Raw genomic sequence first — 18,846 nt, forward strand, 5'->3', positions numbered from 1 at the left:
GGTATTTTTATTTCAGATTGAAGAAGAATGTTGGAGAATTCAGTATGCTGGAGCTTGACGTTTTTTCTCGAGATATTGGGGGGCGAAAGAGAGACTCATTCAGAAGTCGGCGAAGATGAAATTTGGACTTCGAAGCTAAATAATAATTTGAGTCAAAAGGACGCCACTAATGAGTTCACGATGCATCAACTGAGGCTGGTTCCCTATACAAAAATAACCTAGACCTTCTTGATCAGCCAAACAGAAAGGCTAAGATTTCAATTTCTGGCTAAATAAAGTTTGGAGTGGTGGGACTGTGGATCTACTATGTTTTTGCTCAATGCAAAAAATGGGTGAGAAAGAAAGAACACGAATGTAAAGAGATGGAATACGAAGGTTTTCAGGAGACTTGAAGGATATGAATTTTCAGAATAGATATAAGGTAACTGTTTTTGATGATATTTCTTCGAAAATCATGTTTCAGATGCTATAAAACGGGTATTGTTAAACGCTAATAGCAAGGAAATTTAAAAATGCAATTTCATGTATCAGTTAAATAGTTCTTGTTAGTATATTCATAGTGCACTTTTTTATGGTTGGTACTTAGCGGGAAAACTTAAATTATTTCGTCGATTAGAACAACGGTGCATGTAATTCAGATTTGTATCCACCAATCGAATTCGTTAATTCTACTGGGAATTTATATGTTAGGTTTAAGCGTTATTTAAGTGTAAAAAAAACAGTATCCGAAAAACCAGTATGTGCACCAGTTTCGCCTGTGTTTGATTCACCGGACGAACAGTAAAGATTAGTTGCAAGGAATCATTGATGGGGATTTTTTGATCGATGAAAAAGAGAATAGTAAGGAAAATTTTATTCAGCGTCACCTGAATTGTGAAATGCCCACATTATGTCCGCTGAAGGAAATGTACTACACAATGTTACTCTTGCGTTTGAAGATCAATTCGTTTGCTCATATTAGTTCATTTCTTAAATGTCCATAAATTTCACTCTATTTCTATCCCTGTTTTCACCGCGCAACTAGCTGTATGTATTTTGGAGAATAGCACTAGTACTAAGAAGTCCGCATGTTCTCTTCAGTGAGTGGCTTTTATCTGGTATTATAATCAGATATGGTATTTAAACCAGATATCAGCAACAAGTTGCTTTTTACCTGTGATATTTTTTTTTCAATAAAAACGCACGCCTGTTGCCGTGCTGCTAGCTGAAATGTGAAAATATTCGTGCTTTATTTAGATTTTTAGCACTTTTATTTCTGGTATTTAATTATTTAGGGGTCATATTGATCCTTGTTTAGACATTTTAATTCCAGTCAGCTTGTAAGAACGTGAACAAAATATCATATCTGCATTAACGGCGTGAATATTTTTACGAAGTGACTGCTCGTGAATTTATTCGGAATTGCACCGTGAACAAAATCTTCGCGGCAGTCTCGGATAATTTTTCATTTATTTGCGAATTTTTATCCAAGTTTCATATCGTTTTATTAACACAATCAAAGGACTGAAAGACAACAGACATCTGTGACTCTAATATAATTTGACGATTAAAAGTTTAAGTAAATCAGCTTGTCAATTTTCTTTTTGACCGCAAGTTATAAATAATTGTTTGAAGACGACAATTACAACAGTCATTTTTCAAGTCAGTACTGCGATAGTTAATTTTCAAACTCAGAAAAATGCTAGCTCCGATTCACGATTTGCCGACGCATTTGCTCCAAAATGTATTTTCACTGATCGATACGAGAGATGTTTTTGCATTCGCAGAAACCAGAAAAGAAGTTTCTCGGACACTTCCTCGTCTGGCTTGTAGATGGAAAATTCCACTGACCATTGAAGCAGATCCAGAAAACTTTGACGAGGTGCCGTTCGGATGGGAACAAGTGAAAGGTTTCCTCGACCAAATTGAAACGAATGATCTCTGGAAGCTTTCCGAGCTCACTTTGAAATATGTTCTTCCTGCCGATGTGAATTTGAACTTCTCGCTGACGCCATTTGAAAAACTGAAAGCTGCCTGGACTTGGAATGTATCTGAAATCCATCGTCTTTCGATCGTCATTGATGCCAGAAACGTCTCAGAAAGTCTTAAGAACATCGGAACCAACCAGGATCTGAATTTGACGGCAGTTCTTCAATCATTTCCAAACTTGGCAGGTCTATGTGTGGTCTTGTCTAATGGGAACGGTAGGTTTCTAAACAACTTCAAGTGCACAATTCAACTAGACGAATCGACAGAAGAATTGAAAACCGGAATAAAGTATTTCAAATCTGAAGGTTTCGTTCTTGAAAGTAACTTCGCCGATGCAATGTCTCGAGTTTGCCCTGGTTTGCAGTCGGTCAAAACATCAGGTGGATCTTTTTCAACTTACTATGGATCGGACCGAAAACTGGAAATGTTCTCGCGGATGAATGATGTAACACTTCTGGAACTTTCCTCCTGGTATGAAGAGTATTTCTTACGAGACCAGGTTCCAAAAAACGAACATCTGCGTCGGCTTTCGCTCCGAATCGACTCGGTAACGAGTTTGAACAATATTTTGAAAAGCTGTCCGAAACTGGAGTCCCTTTCGGTAACCGGCTCGAACGAACTGAAACACCCAAAAGTGACTCTGCCTTCTGACCCGTCGCTTAAATGGGATTTTCAACAGCTGAACCACCTTCAGTTGGTCGAGTTTCCTCTGGCGAGTTTTGATTTCTTATACGAAATGAAAAATATGCAGACTCTCAGTATAAAATGGATGACGAATGAGCAGGTTGAAACTCAACTAATATACTTGTCGAAATTTTTCAAACCGAGAAGTGACAACATGACTTGTGCAGTCGAAAATCTGGTTATCGAAGGTCGCTTGGACGAAGACCTCATGAGCAGGTCTCTGAAAAGGAAGATCGAGAAAAGTTTGATCGAATTATTCCAAGGGCTAGATTCAACAATGATTGATCCAAAAATCGTGGTTTTTGATATGCGAAGCAACAATAATTTCTACGATTTGGACCAAATTCCCGAGCCTGACAGGATAACCCCGGACTATTTCCGAGTGAATGATAAAATAATTCACGAATGTTCCAATTTGACTGTCTGGAATACATTGCTCAAATTGGAGAACGAAGGATGTGCTATTCGCCTTTAGCTTACTGTAGTTTTGTTTAGTTTAGTTTACTTGCACCATAAGTTGAATTTGAGATAGGGTAAAATCAATGTTATAATAGATTCGTTTAATCGATCCTTGCATTGTAAATATTACGTATGATTATCGTCAAATTATTTTGTTAGCATTTTTTTTTCATCACGATCAGACAGCATGTCGACAAGCCCGTAGTACAAAAGTAGAAAATTACTTAACTTTTTTTTTACAGATATTAGATTTTTGTATAATAAGTGTATTTGAACAAAACAGTTTGAATTCGATACTACGATTAGTTTTTATATATCACATGTCTACGAAGAAAGTGATTTGCTATTTATTGAGATTAGACTTTCCAAGGAAATGACGGAATATTTGAGCTCGGGGTGGTTTTTTCTTCAGACAAATTTCGCTTTTTTAACTAACCGTTTCTGAAGATTTTTTTGATATCTGAAAAGTATTGTACTTTATATGGTTTGTACTTTATACTTTGTACTTTATATGGTTTGATTTAAAAAAAAAACGTCAAATTAATTTAAAAAATTCATTTTTAAAAATAATTCATCAATTGTTATAAAGCGAACGCTGCCTCATTGAACTTATAAGGCAGTCCGAACGTTCATTGCTTTGACCTGATACGAGCAGTCTTGTTTCTTTTTAGGCTCACTTTTTGCCGAATGGAAATCAAATTTTAATAACAAGCTAAATAAACAAATTGAAGATATTTCGGCGCGAAACGGTTTATTATTTCACTACTTGCTTGACCTCAAATCGAACGAAGATAAGGCTAACTGCTATAATAAATAGTCATTCATCATTCGACTAATCATGTTCTTTGAATTGTGTGTCTTGTTTCTACTTGTCTGCTTTTCAGTCCTTCATAATGGCCTATTAAGTTCACTGTCTGGATCAGACTCCTCTCCTTGTCATTCACCGAAAATGCAATTGGCTGAAAAAAAAGCTTTGAATGAACGACTTGTCTGATTTGTGAAAAATTTTATGTGTTTTTTGATGAAGTTTATTGATATATATATTTTTTGAGTTTTAAACTTTTAACCCTTATGATCAACAAGCGTTATCAAATCGATACGAGATTTTTTTTCAGAAAATTCGTTAAATAAAATCAAAGAATCATTTGGGCCAATAGGAGGCATATCTGTTGGCATATCAACGGATTAATTTGAGCATGTATGCCGTCTATGTTCCCATTCTGTTCCAAACTTTTGTTAGTGTTTGTTGTAAACCAACTGTGTTTTTATAGTTTTCTTTTCGTTTTTGAGTGCTGGGGGATGTGCAATATAAAATTATGGCAATGATGTTTTTGGCTCAATTGTTGTGTACCCAAGTTTTTTCAGCGTATTTGCCGACTTCTAAATTTTGTTCACTTAATTTTTTGTCGCCTATTGCTGCTTCTGTAGCCTAAAGCTCCGCTTCGCCTCTCTGTATTTTTTTTGACTGAACGGTTGTCTGCTCAAGTTTTCTAAACACCTCTTTATAAGTTTTGTTCCGATGCTAAATTAATATTCAGTTGTTCCCGTATGCGTGTTTTTCGCGAAATTAAATTGATAAAATTGTAAAACTTTGATAGATCCAGCTTTTTTTCTTTTTTTTTGTGGAAGGTTTTGTTCCAGTTTCTGTCGTCTTATTAACTATTCTGTGGTTTGCCTATCCTAATAGTTGCTTGCTTATATAAATGTGTGTACATGCTTTTAACGTTTAAAAAATTTCACGGTTACATCTTATGAAAAAGGGCGAAATGTTTGAGGATTAAGGTACTACTATGTTTGAAGTTTGTTTTCCTGATGTAAGGGTTTGGTCATGGTGCAAAAGTGAAAGTGTACACGCTTAGGGTTTTTCTTTGAAAATTTTTTCCACAGTATTTTTAGCCACACTTGCTTAGAATCATTTTTATGCTTAGTTGCTGGATGAAAAAGACTGGACGTACAAGCAAGTTGCAAATTGGCAGTTTCAAGTACGATTTTCCCGGGAGATCCATATTTCGGTGGTTATTTCAAATAGTTTTAGTCCTTCAACGCACCACAAACAGAAAAATCAATCAATATCGGGACGATAATGCCTAGAAATTCAAAAGGTTAAGTGAACTCTAGATTGAGAAAGAGAGGACAAAAAAAGATTAATCCTCTAATTTTGGAAAACTTAAACAATCAGAATAATTCATCAAATTTCTTAGCATCATTTTTTGGGGTGTATTCAGAACATATTTCCTGTCCTTGCAATATTTGAGCTAGTACAGTTTAAGAAATTATGCTATTTTTTTGGAAAAGTTTTGCATCATCAGAGTTCAGCGCAGATATTGTAAGATTCTAAAGGGCTGCTTGTACCAAAATAAATAAACAAAATAATAGTTAGAGATGTTATAGGCAACTAACCGGCTGACTGGCTGGTTTGAACTACATGTTAAATAAAGTAAATCCCTATGGCATCCAATTTCAGAAATTATCAGAAGTGAAATTTCAGTGAGAAGTGAAAAACAGCGTGTGAAAACTCAGTCATAGAAGACAAACGGCTTATGCTTGATTCCTATTTTAAGTATAATGAACCGGAATGAACATTGACTTAATAACCTTGGCTGTGAGTAATTTCGAACTTGTATTGAACCTAAATTATTGTATACGCCTAAAGCTGTTCATTTTTTTCAGATTGATATGAAAGGTCGTGTGACATTAGTGAAGACTCTGTTGGCCAACAGTATGGGTCTTGTTGGTAGTGGCAACTCATTCACAATCAAAGGGTGTGTGAGGAGAAAACGGGGATTGAAGAACAATTTGTTCCTTGTATTCAATGATGGAAGTTCAGTTCAAAACCTTCAGGTTGTTCTGATTGAGAAATTTTTAACTTTATGTCCGCACAAAAAAATATTCAAATTTTGCGTTATTGAAAACTCTGAAATACCTCGGCGTTCATATATGCATGATAGTCTTGTATTTTTGTTTTGACATGTTAATTTGCAGTTCATTGAAGTAGCTTTTTGAACGACAATCCCGCGACCCCAAGGATGTCGTGACCAGTCATATTTTCACGACCCAAAAAATACCCTGAAAAGCCAGTTTTTGAATAGCATAGTTCGAAAATTGGATTTTACGGTCTCAAAACATGTCAGCAAAAAGTTCTTGACATAAAAGTTGTCGGATAATATATCGTGACAGATAATCATTTTTAAAGCAGATAACTGTTCTAGTGCTTCTATTAAGTAATGTGTGTTGTTTGACTCGGCCATGGGTTCTGGTTTCTGATTTATTTTTCTTCAAAACACGTTAGCAAGATTCGAGAACTTAATTATTAAGATGCAAGAACTGAATTATTAGATTGAAGTCCGAACTATATGTATTTCTTCAATCCATTATTTTCTATTTTGTCCGTATAAATAATCAGGACTAGATGATATAGTACCTGATAGAAAATTCTCAGCGGCGTTCTAACACGTCGAATTGCCTTCTGCGCTTGCTCATTTTGGTGCCTTTTTAGTGATGAGTCTTCTATATTATAGGATTATTGTACTACTTAAAACAAATTTATTATTATTTGTTTTCACGTGCTACTGCACATGACTTTTCCCGTAAACGAATTTTCTTACAAATTCTGCTGACATGCTCAATTCGTCTGACATGCTCAAAAATGACATCCAAAAATTTAAATAACACTTTCTTCATTCTTTTCAGTTTTTGCTTTATTTTTTCAATTATATGAATTGAAATAGTTGATTTATTTTCGGATTTGTGGTTTTCGTCCTAATTTCTGTCGGTTGATTTTCCGCTTGTTTTAAAATGCTGTTCACATTATCTGATGCGCTGTTCAAGCACTTTTTTCCAAGGCTTGGGGTTTTTAATTTTTCATTCGAACAGTTCCTGTTTGATAAAAACAGGTATTATAAAAATGAAGGGGTATTTGTATGCTTTTTTGAAACGCGTTCAATTGTAATTTTTTCATTCAACATTACGCGTCAATCCAAGTCCTTCGAAAAATTGTGTGAGAGGACTTTTTCACCCAATTTTTAAGAATGTCTCATTTTTTTCAAAAATTACCCTCAGAAACCTGGGGTTTTGGGTTCAGTCAAAAGCATCGGTTGTCAGAAAGCTTCCCTGGTTAAGCGGATACGATAAACTTTATTTACACATTAAGTTATGGCCCTCCGAAAAGTCAAATTTTCGATTTTTTGACCGCTTTTTGAACTTTTAGATACTACCATCGCAAAATTTTTTGGTATAAGTGGTTTTGCAGTCAGAAGACCAGGTTCCGAGAAAAGTCCACCGCCCTACCCAATTTGATTTTGAGTTCATATGTAAGAGCGGGTAGTTGGTATCTTCCAAAAAATAACTTATTTTAGTAGAGAAACAACTAAGGTTTTGGGTTTTTGAAGTTAAAGCATTTCATTCGATATCAATAAATCATAATCTAAAAAATGTAAAACGATTACTTCTAGCACTAGCTGGCCCCGTAGCTTTAACTATAATTGAAAATTAACTTTACCTATAATTAAAACTTGTAATCTAACAACTCTGAATGAAACAATTTCAATGATTTTTTTGGTGAATCGGGTTTGGTTCGTCTGTTATCGGCTCATTCAACTTATGTTGAGTAGTTTCAAGGGAGAATTTTTAAATATCTTTGCTTGTTTCAGGAGAGATGGGTCTTAAAAATTTTGATATAAAAAACATTGCTTGAAACTTTTTATGACTAGTTTCGTTTCCGGCTTTATGAGGGTTGACTCACAGTTCTTTCGCTGTATTTTACGCTCGTTTTTTGACGCAATGTTTTTTTCAGGCCGAGCAATCAATCCGAGCCAAAGATATTTTTTTTCTTTTAATATCTTGTTACGCAATGTTTCAATTGTATCGCAAGTGCTGCGAAACTCCGCTACGCCTCTGTACAAATTTATTGTTTAGGTAGTAATTCCTGCAGACCGAATGCATTCGAGTGATATTAAAGAAGGAGACATTTTGAACCTAGAAGGACAACTCGTGGAGAGTCCAGCTGCTGGACAGACTGTGGAGTTTGTGACTCATAAACTCGAGAAATTATCCGAAAGACATGAGTCATATCCTCTGGCCAACACACACAAAATGCCCCTGGATTCGATCAGAAAGTATCCGCATTTGCAGACGAGGACTGATTACTTTCAGGTAATCATCCTCGCCTTGTTCGGTTGTTATTTTCCTATGCGGGATCTCTAAACTTTTTAATTGGCAGTTACTTGAGCTTCAGCTAAGTGGCCTTTTTTGGTAAATCGTTTGACAATCAATTTTTGTGGTTATTAGATGATAGTTTTTGAGTGTCTAGTATCGAGGTAGGGGTTTTGATATTAGACAGATAATTTAAATTGCTTGTTTTTTAGAATATGATGCTTCTGCGTAGTGACGCAGAGTTCGCCTTTCACGACTTCTTCAGACGTAACAACTTCGTCAAGGTCACTACTCCTGTGCTGACCTCAAATGACTGCGAGGGAGCGGGCGAATGCTTCACTGTGCATTCGGAGTCCTATCGGGATGCAGCGAAATTGTCTGATAGTGTGTAATGTAATGTTTTGCAGTTGCATGATATGTGCTGTGAATTGTGTGCACCTGGGAAAACCAGTTTTCACAATTATTAGCTACCAAAAATATAACAGTTTTCTTTATTTTTTGTACTTATGTTTGAAGAGTTTTCGGGTGCACTGAGCTTGAGCGTTTTTAAACTGACACTTCAATTGCGCATTTTTTCACAGGTGACAAAGAAGCTGAAAGAAAACTTGCTTGTTTTTTTTTAATTTCCTCCTTAATTGTAGGACCCTGTCTTCTAATAAAACGGATAATTTAAGTTTTTTGCCAAAAGATGGAACGTTTTTTCTATGCGTTGATTCAAGATGACCTTAGTTTCAGTCTCTGTTGAAAATGTTCTTTTGTAAACTCCGAATCCTGTTACTGTTTCTGTTCCTCGTCACTGACTGGCTCGGAGTTGCTCGGCTCCGTCTGAATGCCTCTTCATCTGCCAAAGTGTCGTAAGGGTCGTCTATGCTTCCCTCGTGTTGAGTTGGAATCTCAACTTGGTCCGTTGTATTATTATCATCTGATGTCTAAAAGTAATGAAATCATTCTTTTTTGTGTTCCGACTTAATAATGCGGGGAGGAACTTTGTATTCAGGTGTTTTTTCCATGCCAAATGTGTGCCACAAATAAACGTCATGGGTCAAGTGATGTGTCATTATAAGAGTCGATGAAGAGACTCTTATATAGGTCGTGATGATTTTTTCAGGAAATTGTTCACGCTTAAGTGTGATTTTTCGCGGTATGATTTTGGATTTGTTTTTTAAAAAAGGCAAACTCCTCTGTTGAACAGCCAAATTGTAAATGCACGAAAAACATGATCGACTTCTAGTTTCGAAAAGAAAATTAAATTTTAAGATTTCCCAGCGAAATCACAAACTTTACCTATTGATCGATTTTTCTCTAATTACGATATTTTTTTCAAAAAGTTGTCTATCGTAAATTGTTCTTGTCTTTCAAAGAACTGTAAGACGATTTATTGGTTACTTTTGAGTTTGAAAGGTGAAGTTTGAAAGGTGAAAAATTAAGCCACTTTTTTTGTTTCCCTGTGTTCATTGACTCTTTTCCAACCGTCTGTTCGCTATGTTTTAAAGTCATGTCATTTGATCGATATTCTGACTCTTTCAAAAAGTTCTTAACAATGTTGAGGAAATCCGATTTGAAAATTTTGCCTTTAAACGATTTTACATTGAAGTTTCCACTCTTCATATAGATTCATTTTCTGTAGGTAAAATTTTCTATCAAACTTTCGTAAAGCCATTGACAGTTTGTTATAACCTAGCTCTCACTCTTTCCATCCTCTCGCACAAAAAAACTAAACATTTGAAAAATAAAATTTAATATTTTGTCGGCTCAGTTTGTAGTTTTGGCGGCTCAACTTCCGTTTTCTACACTTGCGAGAGCAAGTAGTTTTTAAATTGTTTTGGCCATTGAAAATGGGGAATAACTTTGTATTCGGGTGTGTTTTTGTTTTTTCCATGCAAAATCGCCAAACACAAGTAATCAGAGTGATATATCATTTTAAAGCTCTTTCAGTCGTGTCTCGAAAGACATTAAGACATTTCCAAAACATTTTCCCAGTGTCGAGAAAAACCGGATCCAAATTTTTTACTTTTCATCTTTTTTCGAGTAAGTAACCCGATCGAGTAACGCTCGTTATATGGAAATTAACTGTTTTTTTTAAGATTTTTAAGAATAAAAAACTTGATTTTACTATAAAGAAAACTTGTTTCAGATGTTTCAATTAGCGCTTGATTGTCAAAAGGGGTTTTCTAAAAAAAATTAAAATAGTGTGAAAAAAAATTGGAAAATTTTTTCGATTTTTTTTTTCATTTTTTATAAGTTCTTTGAAAATAAATAATGTCGATCATGCCTAATTTACTAACTTTCTATGCAATCGTATAGTTCTGGCATTGCGTCATCGACTAAAAAGGACGCTAATTTAAAGAAAATTAAAAAGAAAACTTTTTTGTTTTATGAGTATGGTCGGAAAATTATGTTCTACCGCAGCAACCGGCTATCCTTGTCGTATAATTATTATCTTTTAGAAGTTTAGGTTGCGTTTTTTGAACTTTTACAAATTGTAGGCTCCTTCCCACTAGGCTCCATTTCGAGTCTCGGTCTGACATTCTGTTTTCAGTATGTATGAAACTGAATTTATCTCCAGGAACTAATTTTTTTAGACTAATTTCTAAAGCCTTTTCTGATTTAAACGAGTCGCACTATTATTGATAGTCTTACTGTTATTTCTTCAATTTAACATCTCGAATTTTAACTAAGTTTTTTATTTTCATTTTTATTGGTAGAATAGATTCGGGTTGTTTCATTGGCCTAGGCAACTTATTTTGTATTGTTGAAATGCAAAATTTATTTTGATTTTAAAAAATGCAGGACAGTTGTGAAGTAAAGGTTTCAAGTTATACTTAAGTGCTCAAAAATGTTTTGATAATTTTTTATGGAAAATTTTGTAGTCTGCTCAATGCGCTTCTTTCCAAGTATTGTCCGCTTAGCGATTGATCGCTCAAGGATACCAAACGTTTATTTAATGCTGGTGGTTGTGTTTCTCGGCTGCTTCTCCGGAATTTAATTTATCTCTATTCACTAGCTTGCAATGCTATGCTTGCATTGTATCGCAAGTGATGCGAAGCTCAGCTTCAGCTCTGCGTTAACATTGGTATTCTGTTGAGAATGTTTACAGCAACAAAGCGAATCTATATATAGTCACTCTGAGTTTGTTATGGAGGCCTCTGTATTTTCCTCTATCCTTTTGGTCAAAATAGCGTCCAATAAAATGTCCCAATTTAAAATAAAAAAAGTTAGAGCTTTTACTGTTTTCAAGTTGTCCTGGAAATATTGAAACTGACTGACCTTATTGTCTGTGCTACTTATTGAGGAATCGCCCCTCATCTTGTTTTTCATACTGCGACCAATGAACTCCACGAGCAGTATGAACACAAGTGCCATAAACCCCCCTCCGAACAACACTTGCCAGTCTTTCTTGGTTGCGTTACAGTCGCTGTGGTTGAACAACCACGCCATTCCCTCTATTCTGCTGAAGTTTTGGCTCTAAAAAGGATTCTTTTCCTTCATCCCACCATGTTTCAAATCGATTTGAATGTTGTAAGTTTACCAAATTTTTTGTTTTTTTTATAATTGTTTTTCATTTTTTGATGGCTGAATGCGTGATGTAAAGCATGAATAACAAACAAATATGTTTGCAAATAGTTAGTGTACCATGCAAAGTTTCATTGCATTAAGGCTACGCTAGAATTTTTTCAAAATTTAATTTCTAATGTGGAGGGTTGTTGAAAAAAGCCAAGGGGTCTAAAGAGAAAAAAATATCTTGGAAGTGGTATCTTTCTATAATTGGCTTGTATCTCTAAATTTAAACGAACTAAATACTGAAAGGAAAAATGGGGAAGGAAAAAATTTCGTGACTGCAAACAAAATCGGAGCTCCTATTGAAAACCCAGGTCGAGTCTGGCTGCCCTCTTGGTCCTGAGAAATTTGTAACTGAAAATTTCAAGCTGAATTTGTTGTTAGTGTTGCTGATTGTTTAGCGTTGTCTGTGTTTTAAAAAATCGAAATGAAAAACTGCAATATTTGGAGAGTAAAATAAATACAAAATGCTTGATGCACTTTTTTGCTGATTTACTTTTCGCTAGTAGATCACTTAGAAAGTCAAGTGCACATCAAGAACCGAGCTTGGAAAAATGTTTTAGTGATCAATAAATGCCCATGTTGAAATTTTCAAAAATAATGCGAATTGAGTGTCTGTAGTTATGGGCCATGAGTTAGCCTTTTCAAGCTTGACAAATTTTTAATTAGGAACTGATCTAATGGGAGTTCTGAACTAATTAGGAACTTTCATCATTTTTTAAGCTTAATCAAATGTGAAAACTGGTTTCCAATTTTTGACAGTGATCCCTGCAATGAAAGTTCCTCTAAAGAATCTCACTCCAGAACTAGACAGCATTTCTTCTCGGTGCCGACGCAACTAACAGTCAGTGGGCAGCTTCATTTGGAGTCCCTAGTCAATGGACTGAGAGATGTGTACACGTTTGGACCCGCTTTCAGGTACTTAACGTCTTTCATTCGTGTATTCCATTTTTGCTTCTCCGTAACTGAAGCATCAATAAATAATACTTTTTGTCCTATTATACCACCTAGAAACATCATGAAGCATTTGGGAAGGCGTAAATCTGCACAAAGTTAAAGTAAACGGGTTGGTATTATTTTGTAGGACTTTTTTTGATTGAATAGGTCTTTCCCATTATATCCCCAACCCCATTAACAATGAAGTAATAGCCCTTCACACTGTGATATTACCAATATGGGAGAGATTGCTGAATATTCGTTTTTTAGAGCTTGAGGTAAGTTGTCAATCTTCTAGTGATTTTTGATTCCGACGCATGTCGAGAAAAACCTCATCTGAGTAAATCGTGGAGCTGTGCTATAAATAGAAAAAGCGAATATATTTCTGACTCGAATTGGATGCGCTTTCGTAGAGATTAATCATTGAATTGGTTCCGGACAATTTTTTTGCGATTGTCGCGGAGAACAGCCATGAACACAAAGCAGGCCATCATTGGTCGCATCTTTGCTCCAGAATACGGCGTTCACTGATGCAGCCAAAGTTTTTTCATTTCAACCTGACAGATTAGATGAGTTCTCCAAAAACGTATTTAAAGCCGATTCGGAGCTTCGGAAACCACTCAAACTGATCTTGATTTTTTCGCATGGAAATGGACGAGTTGAAGGAGGATTCTCCATAAATGAAATCGTTCTTTTAGGTGGCATGAAAAAACATACTGTGGTTGAACAGAATTTTCGACTACTGGGTTTTCATTCGGAAAAGTCGATAATCTGGAAAAACTTCGTTCCGTTATTTAGTCGATAAGCATATGCTGAATGCCGTGAAGGGTAGCAGACCTCTACGAAAAAGACTTGGCGGTAGACAGGAAAAATCAAACCAAAAAAGGAGCAGTTCGTGCTGAGAAACGAAAAATACTGAGTGAACTCACAGCATTGCAAAAAAAAGCGCGGAGCAATTGATCATTAGTGAAAGCAGAAGCAGTCTTTGATCGATATGGAAATGTAGTATAAGAAACAAAAGTTGACAACTTTGGATTTCTAAATTCAACCTAACTTTCCTGTACTTCGTTTTTTCAAACAGTTTGCAGGTTCTATCTAGTTTAAAAAACGAATCCGAAGCTATTAAGTCAGAGAATTTCACCTAATAAAGTCAGAGAATTTTGAAATCTGAATACCGTGGGATCACTGCATCATACCATCAATCACAAAAAAAGTCAATCAGAACACCAAAAGATTCACCCTCAACCCAGTTCCAACCCTCCATTGAACATTTGTGTTGTGATTTGTTTTTAGTTTGTTATAATGACCTTCGGTATTTTAATTAATACCAGTTTAGTTACGACCATCGGTCGATATGAACGGAAGTTCAGTGGTCCTTTTTAACGTCTTAATTCAACTACTTCCTTTTAACGTTTTAACACCTAATCTTATGTACATACCTTGTACATAGACACTAGAATTAGAATAGTTTATTATGGCGCAGTCAAATGATTCGAACGTGCGTGGAATTCCCCCCTTTTGGCCTAATCACACCCTAGAGCCACCGCATGCCTGGACCCAATGGAGCGACCAATTCCAATTAGCGATCATAGCGAAAGAAAATCTGGATATAGAGAGCCTACATGGACCAGAGATACCGGAGACGCAAATTCCAATTTTGGAACAGGCGACAGGCAGCGAGTCGGACGCGGAAAAAGCCAACAGAGAGAGCAGGAACAAAAGCACAATGAAACAGTACGAATCCGCAGAAGAGAAACGGATCAACGAAGAGAAAAGAAAATTTAATGGAATGAGACGAACGGAGGCGGACAAGAAACTGCGATCAATTTTATTTTTAGCCCTAGGGAGCGAAGGAAAAAGAGTTTTTACACAAAAGAACCCGAGAGTCAAGATTTTAGCAATATCATTCTCCGAGTTCTGGACTCTACTAGACGCAGCATTTAACAAACCGCCCAATACTACGTTCGAAAGATATAAACTTCTAAATCGAAAACAAAAAGATCGTGAGTCGTACGAACAATTCTGGGGAGCGCTGACGGACCTAGCCAGCACGTGCAACATCAAGGAATCCGACGAGGCAGAGTGGATAAGGGATATCTTCATTTGCAATATGAAGAACACAGACACCCAGAGGAAGCTACTTTCAGCTACCATAAGCCCGTCGGAAGCACTTAATCAAGCCCTAATCGACGAAAAGGGATATTTTAATCACCAGAAACTGACAAATATGTCACGATCATCGACCAACGGGACAACTTTTAAATCGTTTAGCAACCACAACCATATCAAAAAAGAACCAAGCCTAAACATCGAAAGGAGTAACTCATGCATGAAGTGCGGAAATACATTTACGAAAGGGCACTTAAATGTTTGCCCAGCGAAGGACATAACATGTAAAAACTGCAACTATAAGGGACACTTCGCCAAATTATGTAAATCACGCAATAAGAGACCAACTGTAAATAATGTATCAAATAATTTCGTAAATACTGAGAATTGTACATACACACCTCCGGAAAACTCATGGATGGAAGAAAAAGAATCGTGCGACGTGATAAATGCGTGGAATGAGTACGGACAGAGTGACGATGACGACTTCTCGGTGTTGAGTGTCAGAACTATCTACGACAATAATGGTCTTGAAACAAAGAAACTTCTGAACCTAGGCATTGGCTGGGACATGATTGTAAATATGAACATACCGGTAGATTCAGCAAGTCCTGTAAGCTTTTTAAAACAGAATGTTCTTCATGAAATTAAACTAAGATACCCAAACCTCAAGATACACCCAGTGGAGAAAAGAATAAAAGACCTCCTATACTGCGGATTTACCAACGATACGATCAATATCTTGGGAAAAATAATTGTCAGAACACAATCCAATGGGTGGATCAGCGAAGAAACCCCATTCTTCATAACCGGCGGACACGAGCGTAACATATTGGGGAACGACAATTTACCCAAACTGGGCATAGAAATTTCGCAGAGGAAATGCCCGCAACCAATCTGCATGATCAGTCAACCCACACTTGAGAGTGAGTACAAAAACTTACCTTCTTTATCAGACAACATTTTTAACGAGTTTAAGGACTTATTCACTAGAGTGGGGAAAATACCTAACGATCGGAAGGTAACCCATTTTCACACACCTTTTAAACCAATACAGTCCAAAGGGAGAAGAGTACAGTTCCATTTACTCGCGGCAGTGAACGATGAATTAAAAAGAATGGAAAAAGAAGGTCACATAATAAAATTAGAGAAATGCGACGAAGATTGCTTTATCAGCCCAATTGTAATCACTCGGAAAAAGGATTCTTCAATAAAACTGGCACTGGATTCCAAGCTTTTAAATGATCAAATTTTTAAAAATAAGTATCAAATGCCGAATATACACGAACTGATTGATAACGTGGCACTACAAATTTCAGAAAAACCCAACGGGCGAGTGTGGTTTAGTAACTTAGACCTGAAAAACGCATATAGCCAACTTCAACTTTGCAATCAAACCAGTAAACAGTGCAATTTTAGCATAGTAGGCGGCGAAACGACTGGAACGTACCGGTTTCTAACGGGATTTTACGGATTAGGAGACATGCCCAATGACTTCCAACGGGTCATGGACTCAATGTTGAAAAATATCCCGTTTACAAATTGTTACATAGACGACATCCTGGTAGCCTCACGTGGATCGCTGGAAGAACACAAAGCAATAGTGCACAAAATTTTATCAATCCTAGATAAGAACAACATGGCAGTGAAATGGGGGAAATGCGCATTTTTTAAATCTGACATCGAATGGCTTGGCTTCAAGATCTCAGGCAATGGAGTACGTCCGCTGGTCGGTAAAGCCGACGCTATAAAAAATTTGCCAACCCCGAAGAATATTTCTGAACTTCGCTCATTTTTCGGCTCAATAAACCAATATGTAAAATTCGTCCCTAATTTATCCACTTTAAGCTCCCCTCTTCGACCCCTTTTAAACAAAAAATCGCTATACAAATGGGATACCAGCCATTCAATAGCTTTTGAGAAGTAAAAAACCGAAATTGTAAATTTTGCAGAAAACAGCCACTTTGATATAAAAGAGAAAACAAGACTGAAAACGGACGCCTCACATAGCGGACTAGGGGCTACCCTAGAACAATTACAGGACGACCAGTGGAAAACAATCGCATTTGCATCCAGATTTTTAAACAACCATGAAATGAAATATTCTACCAACGAACTAGAGCTACTGGGAGTCGTATGGGCTACAGAACATTTCAGAAACTACCTGTACGGAACAGAATTCCAAATAGTCACTGACCATAAAGCTCTACTATCAGCACTTTCGGCAAATCATGGCAATAAAACGATGCACAGTCGATTGACCCGCTGGGTAAACAGACTTTTACCTTTCAATTTTAAAATTTCACATTTACCAGGAAAGGACATGGGCTTTACTGACCTCTTATCTAGACTTCCTTCGGGCAAAGCCCTTCCAATTTCACATTATGACGACGAATTTGTAGTCGCTTCAATCGACAGAATTCAGAACATTTTATCGACTAAAATTGATTCTAAATTACTTACTGTAAATTCTGTAGATAGACCAACGGTCGCTGTAAATATTAATTCACGAGTTAATACAATCCCATCGGGAAAAGAAAATTCAAGCGACGTGATTGGTCAGAATCAGCTGAATAGCTCGTTAGCTTTACTCAATCTCAAGATTATTGCTGCTATCATATCTTGTATCGCTCAGTCGATAAAAATTTGCCACAATAATCATTCTCGGACAGAAAATTGTACTACAAATTGCCAACCAGTCGATAATTCAAAATTTAATTTTAAAAGTATTACTTTTTCGGACAAAGTCCTTCTACATTTTTTACTTCGAAACAGACACCTCATACCACCTAACAAGAAAAAACAAGAACTCCCGATGGACAAAGTGAGTGAACCCCTTTTGATTATCCCCGAAGAACATAATATTGCCCTCAAATTCAGAGACGACAAACTTCCACCAGACCACGCAGATCTCTTAAGAAGATATAAGGCCGATCTGAATTTACCGATTTCCCCAATTCGCCCAGAGAACCACTGTTCGAAGAAATTGCTTCAGATCATGACGAGAGAAGACAAGGTGCTGTGGGACCTGATAGAGACGATAAAGCGGAATCGACCGATGGGCATACACGGGACCTACATGAAGAACTATACTAAAGACCTACACGTGAAGGATGACCTACTCTTTTTGGACAACAAACTAGTCGTCCCAGCTACCATCAGGGGAACTTTTAATTCAATGTTACACGAGACTCACCCAGGACAGTTCGGGATGAAATCCCTCGCAGAATATTTGTGGTGGCCACATATTTATCGGGAAATCTACCATCACGGGAGAACATGTACCCAATGTTTAAAAGCTGGTAAGAACATTAAAGTGATACTAGGCACCAATAATATTTCGAAACTCCCGACGTTGGCATTCGCGAACGAAGAAATCAATTTGGATTTTGCGGGACCGTTGGACGCTAGTTGGGGTAACAACAAATACATTTTACTGTGTATCGACCGCTACACTAAGTTCCCTTCGGCCAAGATTGTAAATAACACCTCTACAAGAAACGTAATTTCATTCCTAAACGATTACTGTCATCTTCACGGTTTCCCAAGAAAAATTAGAGTCGACCATGGGTCATGCTTTCTTTCACACGATTTCAAAAACTTCTGCGATAAATTTAATATAGAAATCATCTACTGCACGGTCGGAGACCACAGATCCAACGGGCTAGTGGAAAAACTTGTGCACACAATTAAATCGAAATTACTGGCAATGTCATTCGAAATACCCAAGCCATCTCTAAACGATTCGATCGAGAAAATCATCTGGAATCTGAGAATCTCAAAGCAATCGGCGATCGGCTGTACCCCGTTTGAAAAGCATTTTAATAGAGTAGCGAACACTAGGTGGAAAAATCTCATGTCCAATATTGAACATTTAGATAAAGGAAAGGCTATCTTGTCAAAAGAGCGGGCGACCAACTGGGAACTACACGACGGGGCAGAGGATGGCTATCTGGACGAGGAAAGGGACAGCACGTGGGA

The 18,846-nt window shown here is 36.8% G+C and overlaps 2 protein-coding genes across 2 annotated transcripts in view; both read left to right on the forward strand.

Annotated features, from left to right (window-relative positions):
* Positions 1 to 18,846, forward strand: part of LOC134857222 (asparaginyl-tRNA synthetase-like) — a 50,067-nt gene that overhangs the window by 26,972 nt on the left and 4,249 nt on the right. The window contains exons 2-5 of the mRNA XM_063873596.1: positions 5,780 to 5,952; positions 8,026 to 8,262; positions 8,475 to 8,650; positions 12,583 to 12,738. Coding sequence (XP_063729666.1) covers positions 5,788 to 5,952; positions 8,026 to 8,262; positions 8,475 to 8,650; positions 12,583 to 12,738 — 734 coding nt within the window. The 5' untranslated portion in view covers positions 5,780 to 5,787. The remainder of the gene's footprint in view (positions 1 to 5,779; positions 5,953 to 8,025; positions 8,263 to 8,474; positions 8,651 to 12,582; positions 12,739 to 18,846) is intronic.
* LOC134857223 (uncharacterized) lies at positions 21 to 3,241 on the forward strand. Its single transcript, XM_063873598.1, has 2 exons — positions 21 to 421; positions 1,298 to 3,241. The coding sequence occupies exon 2, from the start codon at positions 1,679 to 1,681 to the stop codon at positions 3,125 to 3,127; it is 1,449 nt and encodes a 482-aa protein (XP_063729668.1). The 5' UTR covers positions 21 to 421; positions 1,298 to 1,678; the 3' UTR covers positions 3,128 to 3,241.

This window comes from Symsagittifera roscoffensis, chromosome 1 (genome assembly GCF_963678635.1).
Source record: "Symsagittifera roscoffensis chromosome 1, txSymRosc1.1, whole genome shotgun sequence".
NCBI classification, from domain to species: domain Eukaryota; kingdom Metazoa; phylum Xenacoelomorpha; order Acoela; family Convolutidae; genus Symsagittifera; species Symsagittifera roscoffensis.

Coding starts and splice junctions, on each gene's coding strand:
- LOC134857223 (XM_063873598.1), top strand. CDS start 1,679: ATGCTAGCTCCGATTCACGATTTGCCGACGCATTTGCTCCAAAATGTA.